A 17,936-nucleotide genomic window follows, 5' to 3' on the forward strand; every position below is an offset into this window, starting at 1 on the left:
CAGGCCTGAGCTCAGACATACAGTAATATTGAATACATATATTAACAAAGGGCTTCAAATGTAACCATACGGTGGCGCAACAGAGTCAGACAACAGGCAGTTGCTAATTTTTTTTTGTAAATTTAATATTCGACATCTGAATGTATCCTGTAAGCTTAGGATGAGTCTTACCCCTTTGCAAAAGCAAAAAAATTCGAAAAATGTTTTTGAATCATGAATGAATGCTCTTTAGCATACTATAAAATGCAATTCTGACCATTTTAGTACATTTATGCTTTTGGCAGACACCTTTATCCAAGGTGACTTGCACTATGAATTTGCACTACTTGTGACATGCAATATGAATTTATATTCAACATGACTTTAATACAGATAAAAAACATTGCATTGAAGTCCTATTAACAGCTGACAAAATGTAAATAAATCGCATAAATCAGTTAATGAGATTCTGGTATTTATTCAATGCCTTGTACATTTGTCCATTTAAACCCCATGTTTTAAATACAATGTGCATGTCATCATTCAATTTAAAATAAAATATGACATCACCCTGAAGAAGAAAATCTTTAAATTACTAAATCGGGGGGAAAAAAAGTTAAAGCTTTTGCCATCAATTATAATTCATAAGACTTTAATATATTTACTTGCATACAGTAGGAAATCAGATGAATGTAAAAGAGGAGAAATGTCTATCACAAAATCATTAAAACTTATTACATACGAGAACTTAAGACAAAAACCACTAAGTAAATCGCACATTATGCCCGGTGGCAATAGGCACATTGTGGAACGCCACATACTCAAGGAAATGGGCATCAGGGCCCACACTGGTATCTTTAAGAAGGCTTTTTATAAGAATAAGATAAGTATTATAACAGCAGAAGTGATTCGGTTCCACAGTCAAACTCTCAAAGGCATAAGGATGGAAGTTAAAACCACTCCAGCCATCCAGAAAAACAGAAACAACCCATGAATATAAAAATAGAAACAATCAAAATAAAATAAAAAAAGTAAAAGCACACTTTATAAAGTGATAAGACAAAGAAGAGAAATGCATGCACAATAGGGTCAGGGCTGAACAAACTCTCTTGAGTACCAAAAATTATAAAAATACACAGAATATGGCATTGAGATTTTGATGATTTCAAGCAGTTATTGCACCTTTAAGAAATGCCAATGGAGAAAAGACGCTAAATAAAATAGTGTGTGCTGTTATCCTAGAAAGCAGCGAAACAGAACAGGGTTTTGCCTGAAATGTGCAAAGAGATGTGTACATAGTTATGTTCAAGTTAAGCTCAATGTGTGTGTAACAAGTACAAAAATAGATCTTGATTTGTCCGATGCAGTCGATAATATCGAAAATAGCTTCACGCAATTTAAAGACCTAGTCTCTGATAACATCTGGATCCAGGGGAAGCGTTTAAAAAGGCTGTTAAAAATCGTAATGGCCTCCCTGAAGATCTACACTTGTCTGACAGTGCTTTGGCACAGGAACAAGCTGGTGTAATGCTCACTATCACCACAAGATGACGCAATTTTAAAACTCGACCCTTGGGCCTCTGATATTGGCGCGTGTGATCGAACACACACTTGAACACTATCAGATTCTAGCTGAAGAGCTTGACGAAGCAGTTTTGGCAGTAGGGTTTGTCGTTCTGCTCTTTGAATGTGCCCTTGTTCAGCTGTTTCAGGCAGAAGGCGCAGACGAAATGCTCGGGGTGAAACTTCTTGCCCATGGCAGTGATGCAGCGGCCGGTAATGGGTTTCTGACAGCCGGAGCAGAGCGAGCCGCGGTGCTCGTGGTAATGAGCCTCACAGTACGGCTGCCCTTCATGCTCGAAGAAACTACCGTTCACAAATGGAGTGAAACACTCCTGTGGAGGAGAGAGAGAAAACAGAAATCAGTCAGTTACACACAAATGATTCAAATAATGCTACACATAACACAGCACAGATAGTACACAAATATAATATAATATAAAAAATAAACAAACACACACACACACACACACACACACACACAGATGAGACAAAACCTTTTGACCAGACCACCTGCCTAATATGCTGTTAGTCCTCTGCGTACTGACAAAACAGCGCAGACCCGCCAAACCAAATATTCTACAAGACCTCTAAAGTTGTCCTGTGGTTTCTGGCACCAAGACGTTAGCAGAAGATTCTTCAAGTTGTAGGCTGCGAGGTGAAGCACATCCCACAGATCTGGGGAATTTGGAGGCCAGGGAAACACCTTGAACTCTTGATCATATTCCTGAACAATGTGTGCATTATCCTGCTGAAAGAGGCCACTTCCATCAGGGAATATCTTTGCCATGAAGGCATGTACCTAGTTTGCGACGTTTAGTTAGGTGGCACGTGTCAAATTGACGTTCACATGAATGACCAGACCCAGAGCATTACACTCATCTTCCCACAGCACAGCTGTTTACACGTTGCAAAAGAAAATGGGACAGATAGCTCCAAGGTCCAGTTCCGACACTTGTGTGCCATTGTAGGCGCTTTCGATGGTGGACAGAGGTCGAGTGTAGAGTGTTGTGACGTAACCCTCCCGTAACCATCATTAAAATGTTCTGTGACTTGAGCCACAGTAGACCTTCAGTCAGGTTCGGACCAGACTTTGTTGTCCTTGTGCATCGCCAATTTGTGGTTTGTTCCTCCTCAGACCACTGTTGGTAAATTCTCACCACTGCTGACCGTGAGCAACTTACAAGCCTTGTCGTTTCAGAGATTCTCTGACAGTCGCCTTGCCAAAGTTGCTCAGATCTTTATTCCTGCCCATTTCTCCTGCATTCAACATGTTATTTATGAGAACTGATTGTTTGCTTACAACCTAATCTACCCACACCTTAATATGTGGCCTTATTAGGAGATAATACTTTTTTTCTTTTTGCTTGTGTAGCTTTTCATTTCTTAAACAACCATGTGGGAAGACACATCATGGCCATATTCCAGGTCAGGATGACAATGTCAAGATTCATCAGGCTCACATTGTGAAAGAATGGTTGGGAGGGAGCATGAAGAATCATTTTCACACATGAATCGGCTCCTCAGAGTCCAGAGCTTAAATTCATTGGAAGTCTTTGGGATGTGCTGGAGGAGACTTTACAGAGTGCTGGACTCTTGCATCGTCAATACAAGATCTTGAGCAAAAACGGATACAACTCTTGATTGAAAAAAAACAAAACAAAAACACAACATTTATTTCCATCAAGAGGTATATCAGTTTTTCCTCAGGATCTTCTTAAAACAATAAAAAAAAATTAAATCTTAATTTAATTAAATCACATGCCAAATACTGCAGTATTCACTGTCCTAGCTGATATAATCACACTATCACCAAGTACACACATACTGTACACACACCCCCAAGCCTCCATCAATGGCATGCTTACACAGATACCAACACACACATATACACACACACACACACACACACACACACACTGACCCTGCAGACAAAACACTCTGGGTGCCAGAGAGAGTTGAGGGCCGAAATGTAGTTCTCCAGGATAGCACGGGCACAGCCGCCACATTTAGGGGCAAACATGTCAAAGTAGTCCTTCCTACAGTAAGCCTTTCCCTCCTTCTCATGGAAACCTGCAGCAAATAGAGACAAACAGAAAAAGAAAAAGGTTGCCAAAGGCTTAAAACCTTTTTAAGAAAAAATAACTCGGTAGAAAACAAGGAAAGAGAAGAAAAGAGGTTGAACTTGAGAAGAGTGGAAGCTACTTACCCTCAGGCCCAAAGAATGACCCACACTGGGCACAAAAGAAATGCTCTGGATGCCAAGTCTTGTCTAATGCGGTCACCACCCTCTGCAGGACCAAATAAAAGCAAATGATGGCGAAACAAGGACAGAGAGCACAATGTAATCAATGAATGCATGCAAAATTAAGATAAAACAAAACAAAGAATAAGACAATTACTAACAATTATTAGTAAAAGGGTTCATTTCCCACTACATAAACAAACATGTGAATCACATACTTCTGTTTTAGCAATGCAAACTACTCCAATCCTAACTACATGCTAAACTAAACAATAATTTTGCAATATATATCTATGGAAAACAAAATTCCATTATGGAGAATATTGTGCCAATGTGTATATTCATCTATATGTTATCATATAAACGTACAGTCATAAGTGAGTCAAATGTTAATTCAGTCATTCACGACCAATATAATTTGCAACCAACTCAATAAAAAAAACCTTAGTCAATCAGACAACACTGGTTGCACTGTATGTTTTTGCAATGCAGCCAGCAAATACAAAGAATTCTAAATGAAATAAAATGAAAATGTGTGAATTTATTGCATTTGTATTATGCTATGGTAGACAATTCTGTATCTTGTTTTAAGGATGCCTAGTCATTTTATTCAAAAAGACTATCTTATATGCATGTGTTGAGTTTGACTGCAAAGACCGATTTAGACTGTATTTAAGTGACTGTTTATGTTTACAGGAAACCTGAAGCCAAAGGTAAAGTGTGAGCAGCTATAGTAAGCACCATCACGACTGGGTGGTGACATATGAGACACACACACAGGCCTGTGGTGATAGGAAGCATAATCCTCCTTACGTCCAGAATGGGTCCATTGCAGTAGTAACAGCGTGGAGAGAAGAGGCTGTGGTAGTCCTTTTCACAGTACGGCTGGCCGTCTCGCTCAAAGAAGTTTTTGGAACCTATTTCCTCCTGACAGTGAGTACACACGAAATGTTCCGGATGCCACGTCCGACCCATTGCTGTCACCACCTGAATGAATCAAAGAAAACGAGGATGGAAGTGTTCTGCTTCACTTAAAGTAGTAAACAACATAAGACATAACTGAATAGCAGTGTCTCGTGATGCTATACAAGCTACGATTTTTTTAATGTTCTTAAAAGTCTGCATTTATTTGATCAAAAAATACAGTGAAAACAGTAATATTGTGAAATATTACAATTAAAAATAACTTTTATTAATTTATCCATGTGTAGAAACTAATATTTTTTTTGCTTTCATGAATAAAAAGTTCAAAATAACAGCGTTTTCAACATAGATGACAACAGGAAATGGTTCTTGAGAAGCAAATCATCATATTAGAATGATTTCTGAAGGATCATGTGACCCTAAGTAATGACGCTGAAAATTCTGCTTTGATCACAGGAGTAAATTACACACAAATAGAATATAGTTATTTTAAATTGTAAGAATATTTCACAATATTACATGCATTTTTGATAATAAATGCAGCCTTAGTGAGCATAAGAGACAAAAACATTTAAAAAATCTGAAATCTCCAAGCTTTATACACACACACTGACATAAAAATAGGGCATAATATCCTAAAAATCCGAATGGAATGCATGTCAGGATAATGATTTGGGCAGGAAATGAGCTCTTCCCGCGGATCTCTTACCTGGCCAGCGATTGGTTTCTTGCAGGCTCCACAGACGCCTTTGGCTACAGTCTGGACACCCAGGCGGTTGAGGTCTGACTGCAGGCTGCCCAACATGTTATCCAGTTTATTCCCCTGCTTCGGAACGCTGGTGGGGGAACTCTTGCCCTGAGCCATAATCTACAGCAAAAGGAAAAGCATTTTCATGTTTTAAAGTCTGTTTTCATAAAGCAAAGAAAATGTGGATGCAAATCCCACTCTCATGGTGCGTTCACACCGGACGCGTTTAGAGCGTCAGGCGCGAGTGATTTCAATGTTAAGTCAATGCAAAGACGCGTTACGCGCGTAAAAAATTCCTGCGGCGCGAATGAGGCGTTTAGGGCGGCGCGGTAGACGCGAATTCGCCTCATTCGCGCGTCAAGTTCGCGCGAATGACGCGAATTGAGCGTCTGGCGCGTTAAGCGCGTTATGCGCGAATGATTTTATTAGTGCTATTTGTGCATTCACGCGTTTGACGCGAATTCGCGTCTGCCGCCCGAGTTGAAAAATCTGAACTTCTGCGTCAATTCGCGCCGCGTTAACCAATCAGGAGCCTGCTTGCATGCTGCTGTCACGTGGTGAAGTGACAGTTTATAATGTTATTTTATGTTTGGCCTAAATAAATTATTTTGTAATATGACTAAAATGCACAATAAAGCAAATAAAAACATAAAACTCGATTTCAATATATGAGAGATACTCATTTTGTATTGAATGCTATTTATTCCATATCTATTTTAGATTATATGAAACATTATTAATCTAATGTAAAGACAACAAACACAATTTAGTGTATAAAAACACACACAGGACAGGTTTCACTTTTGAAGGCTGCAGCTCCATTTATTATCAAAACAAAAATAAATCACAGATTAGGTGCGGGCGAGGGTGAACCTCGCGCCGGGCTGTACAGCGCGGGCTCGTCAGGCAGCGACCACTCGAGGCCGAGGCTTATGCGGCCTACGCTGTCCTCGTCAGCGTCTTCACCTCCTGGAGCAAATTGTGAAACTCCTGAAACCCTCCGGAGGGTTTGGTGGACCCGAGTACAGCGACGATGTCCCCTACGCAGCTGTTTCTGCTCTCCAGAGCGTATACGAGCGGTGATTCTCTCGATTAATGCTAAAGCTAAAAAAGATGGCCGCCAACAGGTTTCGAAACTTTCACCTCTGACGCGCGTAAATTTCGCTTCAAACCTTTGATTTTACGCGCGTCAATTTCGCTCTTGACGCGCGAATGCACACAAAGTGGTCAAGCGTATAAATAGACGCGGCAGGCGCGAATTTGACGCGCTAAACGCGTCCGGTGTGAACGCACAGTCACAAAACAAGCAGCTTTGTTTATGTTAGACACTTTCTACTTGGTACACATCAACTAATTACTACCAATTACTCATTCAGCAAATCCATTTATCCAAAGCGACTTTCAATACACTTTTTTACCAGGTCAATCTCCCTGGAGTAACAGGAGATTTAGTGCCTTGATCAATGGTTGATAATTCATGGCTAAACACGTGCAGGATTTGAAGCCACACCAACCACTGACACTTGACTTGTTTTGGAGAACTCAACAACACTGAGAAGTGCAATATAAATGTCCCCTTATATGGAGTGTAGTTGTTCAGATATTTTTGCGCGCTCAACAACTGATGATCAACTCTGTACCACGAGTATGCTCAAGTCTCCCTCGGCTGAAAATTCTCTCAATATATAACCATCGCCACTTGAAAAAGTTATTTTCAAACTCTTAAACGAGTACATCAAACAAACAGGACTGGAGATGTTGAATTACACACATTTACTTGCATCATTTATTAGTCCATCCATTACAGGATGTTAGTGGCTTTTAAACTACACAATTCACGACACTTAAAGTAGTTCTCAGCTTCCCTGAAACACTCCAGCACTTATTTGGACTCAACTGAATTAACAGCAATGCATGCAATGGAAATGTTTACTGCATTCGTCTTATTTCACGGCCTTGAAAGTAAACAGCAATCAACAGACAGCAGAGATACATGATTTTTACATGCAATGGTTATTATATTTAAACACCAAATCCGGTTAGATATCATGCAACATTTGCAATTTTATATTTAAATTCATGTCACATAAATGGAAAGGTTGTGAATCATGTCTGCTTTACTAATCTAGGGAAACCAATCTCATGCTCCCTGCGTAACCTTCCCTAAATACAACAGGACCAAGAAGGTGTTAAATACAAAATCAGATGACAGACCAAACAAGGCTATGGGTCAAGAAGTTCTGGTGTCACAGTAACCCCATCTCTGCGCTCTCAGTTCAAAGAACCGTGACACAGAAGCATTATTCACAAAGCAGAATTAGCAACATATTAATCCTCTGTTATTTCTGCTTATGATCTCACACTTAAACAAGCTACTCCTGAAGCACTGCAGCGCTGGAGTCAAACGATTTGAGGAGTCAAAAATCAACCAAAAAAACAGGACGTGGAAATGAGGCAGTCAGTCAAGTTATATTATTTAGTAAATGGATTTCCACTCTATTCAAATATTAGATAAACACAATAAATGTAACCATTTATTAAAAGATCATTTTTGGCAAGGGTGCCGCAATCTTGTAGTACTACAACCTGTGACGTCAAGGGGTTGGTTGTCTTCCCGGAGTTCGACAGATACAACGGTAGAGTGACAGTTAAAGAGAGACAGTGAAAGATGGAAACTGGAAAGCCGCAGGGCATCAGAAGACAAAAGGGCTATTGCATCGCTCCTGGATGTAAAAAATATTTTTACAGTGTTAAAGCAAAGGACAAGCGCAACAGCCGCTGAAACGGATAAGAGATCTGCTTCACTTTCAGATACACATCCAGAAACAAAGTCCCACTGCCTCAAGATTTCCATAGTCATACTTGGATATTCAATAAGTTGACTGTCAGAAATTAAAATGAACCACAACCATTATAAACACCCTACATGCAGAGCTCAAAGCTGATGCAAACTGCAAAATAAATATTTCTTTATCAAAGCAGGACTCCAAATGTTGGATAATATAACATCAAACATCATCCATACGTCAAAATACCTGCTGGATTCCTGAATTATTTTTTTATCAGCCCATAATTGCCTTGCAAATAGAACTGGAGTCCTATATTGGCCGTTTACTTGGTGACAGACATTATGAGTTTATCTATTACTAGTAATGATTACAGCAACTAGGCAGAAAAATCAAAGACCAAAATCAAAACTACAATAATCTTCGTTAATCCAAAGCAACCAACCAACTCTGTGAAGTTACAGGTTGTAGTAGTGCAAGATGGCGGCGCCCTTGATACAAAAGCTATAATAAAAAATAGCCATGTTATATCATTTTTTTTATTAGAGTGGAAATCCATTTACTACATGTTAACTTGACCGACTGCTTCATTTTCAGATGTAATTGATAACCAACTCCGCTGGCAACAGAACGTACCAGGAATCCAAAGAAAAACAAGGGAAAACAGACGGTCTTCATGGGACATGTTGGCACCAGCAAACTATTTAATAAATGCTGAGACACTCCTAGTGCGAGCGCTGTTTGGAGGTCAATCACATAACAGCTTATGCTCAACAACCACGAAAGAATGGATAGAAAAGGCACAGGGTCCCCCACACTATCAGACCAATGAATTTTCTAAATGTTTTTCATGAGCTTTCCAGTAGTTTGTGATTACTGGGTAGGAATCATTCACATTTACATTCATATTCAAATTCAAAATGATTCACTAAAGATTCATTCAGACCGATTTGTTCAACAGATTCACTTGAAAAGAATCCAGTCATTCATTGATCATTGACCTCTTCCAAGGTTTTCTCCACTACGGTCACCTGGTGGTTAATATTCAGTAACATTATCGATTTAACTGCACCGACACTATAAGATGAGAACGAAATTGGAACTGAACAAGCACTAACTTTGCAACATCGACATTATGTTGATAAACTGAACGAAATAATGACACTATTGTCTATTTAGAGCTCCTTTACACCTGAAATTGAATTTGTTTACTTCTGCATCATTAACATGTTCCTGTTTATTAATCTGAAGATGCTTTGACACAATCTGTATTGTATAGCTTGAACGTTCATTGTGTTCGGTCTTCTGGTTTGTATTTCCACAGCATGAAGGTAAGATCTTACAGATTTATGAATAAACCGCTCGTTTTAAAATCTTCCCGGTGCACTGACGTTTATTATGACATCCGCTTCAAACATTACAATGCTCATGATAACTTCCGTTAACTCTACAATGAGTAAATCCACTTCACCAGCTACTCTTCGGCAGCGATGCTATAGAAATGTATAGAGCTACAAACACAAAATTCTAAAGATGGCTGCGCGCTTGTCTATAAAGCGCTATACAAATATATGTGACTTGTCTTTAATGATTCACTATGGCTTGTGAACCAGTTTTACTCAACACCAACCCAATATACAACCAGTTTCCTATGACTTTTTATTAATTGCCATGACTTTTCCACTTTTGCCAAACAAATTCCCTGATATTTCCATGCTTTTCATGACCGTGCGAACCCTTATGACAAAAATGCAAGCTCGGATCAGATGCAAATAAATGGAGAGAGCAAGTTCATGCCTGTACCGGTGGAAAAAGAGGTTCGTATTCCGTTTGGCAGCCCACAGATGATAAAACCTTTGGTGGAGGGGGTGGGGTCGCAGGTTTGGGTGGAGGGGATGGAGGAGGGGTGGGGTCTTTATGTGGAGGCGGAGTCGGAACTGGAGGAGGGGGAGGAGGGGGTGGAGGAGGAGGAGGAGGAGGCGGAGGAGGAGAGGGCTCTCTAGGAGGTGGAGGTGGTGGGGGGAGAGGAGTGGGCATCTGTACCACAGCCACTGGCTTTTTTGGGACAGGATGGGTTAGGACTTTTTTCGGAGGACTGGGCAAGTCTGGAGGAATGATGATCTGATGGACAAAGAAATGTGAAACACAACACAAAACGCAAAATGCATAATACTGTGTAACAGTCGGGTTCCAGAAGTAAAAATCACATTCATTTTCTCCAATGGAAGATTTTTTCATTTATTTTTTACAACTGTTAAACAATGGTGCTTTAGCTGAAGCCATCAGTTTGCATTATTTCAACAAACAGTTTAAAGAATCGTGTTTAACAGCAGAATTCATGGAGAACACTCACCTCAGCAGGGAACACTCTGAATACTAACATATATATATATATATATATATATATATATATATATATATATATATATATATATAAAAATACAAAAGTAAAGCCGGTTAAGTGGTCTAGAATCTGATTTTAAAATAATTTTTTTGCTTTAAATAAAAGTTTGTAATGTTGTGATTCACTTCTGTTTGGTTTAGTTCAAGGATTTTACAGACATTTTAAAAGTCCATGTGGGAAAAATGAATGGAAAAAATTCTTCCAGATCTAACGCCATAGAAAAAGTGGACACGCACTGTTGCACTCTATTTGAATGTTTATAAAGGTTAAAAAGCCAGTTTTATATAACAAACCAATTCTAGAAATGTTTTTGTGCAAGCTTTTGTTAGTTCCACCAGTAATCTTGTGACTTACACTACCTTATCAACCGTCGGTGATACACCACCTTCCTCTCTTAACCGGTGTGGGTTGGAACAGACAATGACCCCTTCCGTAAGCCAATCATCCGGCCGTTTTCGTGGCCGCCCAGTGCGACCGATTCCCAGTTTCCCTTGCAGCTCTTCAATGAGTAGATCTTGTGAGTTACTCTTGTTGAGAATGAGCGGGCCCATTTTTCTGTGCATATGGCCGTCACGAAACATTGGGTGAACATTGGACGTTTCCTTTGTGCGTTTGATGACCGATTTAAGCTGCGGAGAGGCAGCATTAATGAAGTCACCACTTAAAATTTTTAGATCATGCAATGCTTTCTCTGCAAACGCCATTCAAGATCTCAGATATCCAGTCCAAAGGCCTTTAAAAGCAGGCAGCAGGATAAAAATCAGTACTGTAACCTCACACCCATCAAATTTGGGCCAATGCAAAGCATAGCTTGAAGCATCCTCTTCGTGACTCACAGTAAAGACAACTCTAACCTTCTACAAACGATCTGAAATGATGCAAGAGCAGGTATAAAGACTATGAAGTAAACACAACATGCCAAAGCAATGCAAAATTGTCAAAGCAATTTTCAATTGGACTAAAAGGTTAAAATTGCTATCACTACTAAAAATCCATTCAATTCATTGCAATTAAATTTGAAATTTGATTCAAAACTCTTTCTTTTTTTTATTCAGAGTGATTTTTTTTTATTTGATTAACAACAAATACATGCAATCTATTTGTAAATGAATTTCTAGTATTATTTAAATACTTCCCTTTATAGGCAAGAAAAAGACAGACAAGCTACTTTGGAAAAGGTTTTGCTGACAGTTCAAATGGAATCGATATTCCCCAGAAGTGCAATTCTTTCAATTTTAATAATTTTAAACTAGTTACTGGCGAACACAAATAATTCATGATTTAAAAGCTATATTTCATGATTGATGCATGTGAATCTGCATGATTTTAATGTATTGAGAAAATGACTCAACTGTTACACCCTTAGACTTTACACATCAAATTTAGCAACTGCAAATAATTTGCAATCATGCAAGACCACCAGAATATGGGACCACAGTAAATAACCACTTTGCAGAACATCTCCTGCAGCTATCTAAAAAGCATCATGTGCCCTGAAGAAAGAAAGAAGTGAAGATGGAATGCAATTGCACAATGAAACCACGGCAAAACTGCAAAGAAATAAGCAAGCCTAGCCTTGTTGTCCTCTTAACGCCATACGCCTCATTGAGGAAGCGCGTCAGGGCATGCATTTGAACATCCCAAAGACTCCTTCCACACAATCTTATCCATTTCATGCACCACACATACTTTGTTGGATTCCTCAATTCTCAACCTTTCCAAAAACACGATGCAAATCAATGCAACTGAATAGAGCAGCTACAAACCAAACTCAATGACTAGGCCCTCCAATTTTAGGAGCACTAAGTGACATTTGTACTTGGGTATCGGGTTTTTGAGAGGCATATTTAACTTGCTAATGGCTGGTTGCTTCTATCTGAGCAGGGTGGAAAGGTTCAGATTGGATATCAACAGGCCCCTTGGCATAAGGATCAGGCTTGTGTATTTGAGAAAGCATAAACAGCCGTACGTGGTGCAGCATGCTTCTCGATCATGCTCGCTAAATTTAGGGATGCAAATTGGAGACCGTCTAACAGAGTTGGTGTGCCTCATACTTGTCCAGAAGCGGAGAGCCTTTCGACCGCTGATGGCTGAAGAAGTGGAAGGTCCAGAGAAACATCTGAGGCTCCAGGGTATAAGGAGTCGTCTGTCCAACTGATATCAGTGTCTTTATAGCCACCCTGTGGCGTCGATTGATGAAAAAGTGACAGAATGTCATCGCTCATTTCTGGTGAGCCAGGATCTCCTTCAAGCAGTTTCACTGGCTCTGGTTGGGAAAGACTAGACGTCAACAGCTTGTCTAGAGCTTCCTCCAGAAGAGGCTTGGGGCAAGGAAGACTTATTTCCAATATGCCAGGTCCGGAGTTATCAGGTTTCTCTTTGGAAGGCTTGGGAGTTAATGTTAGGGTTGAAACTGGAGGAGCAGGTAGTGCAATGAGAGTTGGCACTGGGCTCTTGCTAGTAATCCCTGGATCAGGATTTGGGCTCTTGGCAAGGACTCCAGGGAAAGGACTTTTGGTTGCTCTAACAGCTGTAATAGGGCTTGGGCTCTTTCTGACCACAACTGGACTAGAGGTTTTAGCAATTGTTACAGGACTAGAACTTTTCACGTCGACAATTCGATTTGAGCTCTTCATAACCTCTGGTGGACTGGGGCTTTTAGCCACTGGGCTGGAAATCCTTCGATTTATAACTGGTGAGGAGGCCTTTGCTACCACAGGTGGACTGTTTTCGGAAACCAAAATCGGACTTGAGGTTTTCAGGTTGAAGATCATGGGTGAATTGACTTCACGTTTGTTTAAACTTGATGGCGGAAGGCTTGAAGTTTTTGCAGATGGTTCTGGTGATAAACGAGACTCAGGGACTGGACTCTTTGCGCTAGAAACTACCGGTAGTTTATCCGAATGGCTCTTGGAGGAAGTGAAGCGCACCGTGGAGCTGGACACTGGAGCTTTGGTTGTTGATTCCTCAACAATGTGGAGTTCCAGCAGAAATGATGCGCAATTAGAGGAAGGAAAGCTGTGGTCAGATACCTCTGCCTCTGGGAATGGGACAGAAGGGACTGTGAGGCTCTCAGTTACCACAAGATTGGGAAGTTCTGACCCTTCAGTGGATAATGAGTCGTCCTTAACTGACACCGAGCCAGACTAGACAACCAACAGTAAGACAACGACAACAACAATCAAAGAGAAAGGGAGGAAAGCATTTAAGTAGAATCGTGAAGGCATGCTGGGAATGAGCCATTATCTACTGTAACTCTCAAATAAAAAAAATATGCATGAAAATAGTGGCTTATGTAATGTAATCTTGCAAAGTTTGGCTTATTTAGTCAATAAAAAAAAAGTATTCTAGGAACGCAACAAAGTACAAGTCGGATATTTGGTTTACCAACCTGAAAGCAAATATGATCACCAGAATTTCCAGATATAAACATGACACCACAACCACAGCATTCCAGATTCTCTCTTTTCAACCGCAGCGTGGCTCACGTCCAAGACAGATATGCTAACAAGACCTTTATAATGGACCCATGAGAGCATGCCCTCATACAAGGCATACAAACCTTTATTCATTTCAAAGGCCTTGATTGATAATAATCTACTGTTTACTATCTGATTATCATTATCAGCACTCACAGACATGCATATAATAAATCACAACATTAAAACACAAAGCCAATGACAACTCATTCAAACAGCTCTTGTAATGCTATAGGCCAGATTATTTGCCAGTAAATAAGATTTTGCTAATTAAAAGCATTTTCAACAATAAAAACTTTTATAAGACTCATTCTACTGTGTGGCAAAGCAATGGATCATAGTTTAGGAAGTTTGTTTGTAAGGAACATTTATAGAAAGCGTAAAAAATAACATTTAATGTCATTTGTCTCTCCTGCTTCAAGACTTACATTGCTCTGAACTTTGAAGTCAGACAGTGAAGCCATGAGTTCATCGAGTTCCCGCGTAGCTGAGGAGGCTGAGATTCTGGCCTGCTGCTGGGTGGGATTCTCTTCCTGAACTTCTCTCAACTCAGGAACCATCGGCACGGATGGGGCAGGTCTATAAAGTTTACAATATTAAAAAAATGGGATTTAAGAAAAGGTCTAGCGCACAAATAAGGCAACTGGTGAAGTCTGCATTTGTTTACAACATTCTGCTCATTTAAACATCAGTGTTTACTACAGTGGAGTCCAAAAGACCATAAAGAAAATCTGGGATTTAAAGTCTAAATTAAACTCAAAACGGATTTTGATACATTTGAATTATTTAAATTACAACAACATATTAGTGGTGGGCTTTTAATTTTGTATTAACAATAAGAACAAAGAAGCTAATTACAAACAATAGGACGAATACAATAGACCAAAGATACAGAAATATAAGTCTTTCAGCTACAGAAGGTTTAATTTAACACGTAGTAAAGACTACTGCCTAAATTTAATAATCAAACACTGCATAGTCTGAGAGGTGGCTTTCTGCTTATTGCGTTTAACATCATGTACGCTCTTAATTTCTCACTCATGCATGTTTCTTTATCACTCTTAAAGTGTCAATATCTTTAAGTAATACTAAGATATGCAGATATATTTACTTAATGATATAGCAAAATCTCTAACAATAGACATTTTATATCACTTCCATGTTATGTATCGTCATACCGCCCAGCCCTACAACATATTTTCAACTTTTGTCAAGTTATTAAGAATTTTTTATTTATTTTCTACTCACAAAAAAAAAAAAAAAGTAAAAAAAATATATATATATATTTAAATGATAAACATTTGGGATTCATGTGTTTGTGCCTGTAATGGTGATTTTTGGAATCTGCTGTGCTGTTATTGGTGGTTGACATTGTGCGATTAACAATGTGTTGTCAGAACAAACTAATAAATATATAACTCATAAAATTCTGAGCAAATTAATTCATAAATATAAAATGTATCAAATTCAGCACAACTAAACATAACATAAACAAAAACAAATATTAAATATTATTATATCATAAAATATATACATATATTTATAAAAATGACATTAATCAAATGTTTTCAGCAGTGTGTAAGCTTACGCAGGGGCCGGCACTGAGCTCTCCAAATCGTTTAACAGGCTCTCCACACTGGGTCTGACGTCTTCTATCCCCCGACCGGGCGCACTGCGTTTGGGTTTCTCTAACTTTGGAGGAGGCGCTTTCACTACTGATGAAACACCGTTTTCTGGGGCATAGCGCTGGGCGTTGCTGGCTGGTTTAGGTGGGTAGGTCTCTGTGAAATATAAAATATAAAAAAAACATCATGTTTCAACAACATGTAGTACTAATTTGTTACATTTATATAGTGCTTTTCTCAACACTCAAAGCGCTTCACATCCGGAAGGGGGAATCAACTCAACCACCACCAATGTGAGGCAATGATGCGACGGCAGCCATATTGCGCCAGAGCGCTCACCACACACCAGCTTACTGGTGGAGAGGAGACAAAGTGATGAAGCCAATCGGTATATGGGGATGATTAAGAGGCCATGATGGACAGAGGCCGAAGGGCAAATTTGGCCAGGATGCCGGGGTTAAACCCCTACTCTTTAATCCAAGGACATCCTGGGATTTTTAATGACCACAGAGAGTCAGGACCTCGGTTTAACGTCTCATCCGAAGGTAGTGCTTTATCAACCCTGAGTTTTGAAGCGCTCACCTTCAGTAGCGAAGGAGGGTGTGCTGTGCTGTACGGCGTTGAGCTCCAGCAGCAGACGGTCCAGCTCCGACAGGTTACTGCCCAGTGATGAGCTCATGACGGCAGTGGGGGAGTCAGTAGGCTTCTGCTTGTTGGGGAAACTATAGACGTGCTCTTCGTCAGACTGAGACACGCGAGGACTGGTGCTTTTCGGAGCCGAGCTGAAAGACTTGAGGAAAGAAAATATGGTCGTTTAACTTTTAAGCACTTTTACTTTACAGATGGGAGCAGAAAATAGCAAAAATATAATATTAAAAAAACTACGATACACCTGGGGTCTCAAGGACCCGCTTAATGGTTTAAAAGACAATTAATAACCAGTAATATTATGGTTTAACTGCACTGACACTATCAAATGAGAACTGGATAATGACACTACCTTTGCAACATCGACATCGACATGTTTTTGAACTGTATTGAATCAACACAGAACTGACTTGAGCTGAATAATAACACTATAGTCTTTTGTAAAGCTGCTTTTCAGCTGAAATTGAACTTGTTTCATAATTTATCAATCTTACAACATTAACACTTATTTTTCCGTTCATTAATGTGAAGCTGCTTTGTATAAAGCGCTATAGAAATAAATGTAACCTGACCTGACCTAATGCGGTCTCTCAAACGTTTTTCTGTCCTTTTTTGAGCTTTGTTTAACAAGAGTTGCATGACGATTTCACCGTTTGTGTTCCATAGCAAAAACTAGTTTGGAACTACATGAGGGGGTGAAACTATACCTTTAATACTTCCTGCTTTTTGATTCGGACTCTATATTCGACCCCAAAGGGCGAAAACATGCATTTAAACATTCAAATGTAGTCTGTGTGACATCAAAAATGTGTTATGTCCAGAACGTTTACTGAAACTAAGCTACAAATACAACTGTGAGCTCATTAACATAATGAACATCTGCATTCACATATCAACTAATGATGCAACAGAAATTTTGCAACTGAAAACGTTCAGCGGAAACAGCAATTTTTGGTTTCGGTCTAAATGGTTTTGGGGCTGAAATAATTGACCAAACCAGTGACATTTATTTACAGATTATCCGAGCAATAAGCTTTGTGCTTTGCTACCTTTAACATGAAGTCTCAGCTTTTAAATTCGGTCAATTTTATCACATAATTCAAACAATAAATGTGGTTTGACGCACTTGAATAAAACTGCTTGTAAACAACATGCCACGTAACATTACATTTACCTCGGGGACGCCACTGGATAGAAACTTAGACAAAACTCTAGAGAGGATGATTTTGTTAAATATATGCAGTATATATCATTTATTATATATTTACTTAACCTGATGTCTTCATTATTTAATGTGTGTTTGAATAAATATGTCATGAGAATAAGTTATTATTACAGCCACTGTTTAAATGTTTATATTTCAACAACAAATTGGAGTAGAAACAGAATTTGGTTATTAAAAACTGGCTTTATGTACAATTTAAATGTGTAAAAGAGTTATTATTTTAGTTGATTAATAAATAAATATGATACATTATTTGATCATTTCAGAAACTATTTTAGATTTCAGTTCAGTTTTCAATTTATGCATTTTGGTT

The 17,936-nt window shown here is 39.1% G+C and overlaps 2 protein-coding genes across 3 annotated transcripts in view; both read right to left on the reverse strand.

Annotated features, from left to right (window-relative positions):
- Positions 1–441: 441 nt before the first annotated feature.
- The window catches only part of pxna (paxillin a), a 40,358-nt gene continuing 22,863 nt past the window's right edge, over positions 442–17,936 (reverse strand). For both annotated transcript variants that reach the window (XM_084415482.1, XM_084415483.1), the window contains exons 3-10: positions 16,333–16,540; positions 15,714–15,906; positions 14,554–14,704; positions 5,418–5,576; positions 4,598–4,771; positions 3,749–3,830; positions 3,464–3,612; positions 442–1,874 (exon numbers count right to left, since the gene is read on the reverse strand). In XM_084415482.1, coding sequence (XP_084271608.1) covers positions 1,608–1,874; positions 3,464–3,612; positions 3,749–3,830; positions 4,598–4,771; positions 5,418–5,576; positions 14,554–14,704; positions 15,714–15,906; positions 16,333–16,540 — 1,383 coding nt within the window. In that variant the 3' untranslated portion in view covers positions 442–1,607. The remainder of the gene's footprint in view (positions 1,875–3,463; positions 3,613–3,748; positions 3,831–4,597; positions 4,772–5,417; positions 5,577–14,553; positions 14,705–15,713; positions 15,907–16,332; positions 16,541–17,936) is intronic.
- Positions 9,921–13,997, reverse strand: LOC311294546 (uncharacterized protein). Its single transcript, XM_084415484.1, has 3 exons — positions 12,701–13,997; positions 11,006–11,275; positions 9,921–10,363 (listed from the first exon to the last, which is right to left on the reverse strand). Exons 1-3 carry the CDS (start codon positions 13,418–13,420, stop codon positions 10,034–10,036), a joined length of 1,320 nt encoding a protein of 439 aa, XP_084271610.1. The 5' UTR covers positions 13,421–13,997; the 3' UTR covers positions 9,921–10,033.

The sequence above is a fragment of the Rutilus rutilus genome, assembly GCF_951802725.1.
Source record: "Rutilus rutilus genome assembly, chromosome: 7".
In the NCBI taxonomy this organism is placed as follows: Eukaryota; Metazoa; Chordata; class Actinopteri; order Cypriniformes; family Leuciscidae; genus Rutilus; species Rutilus rutilus.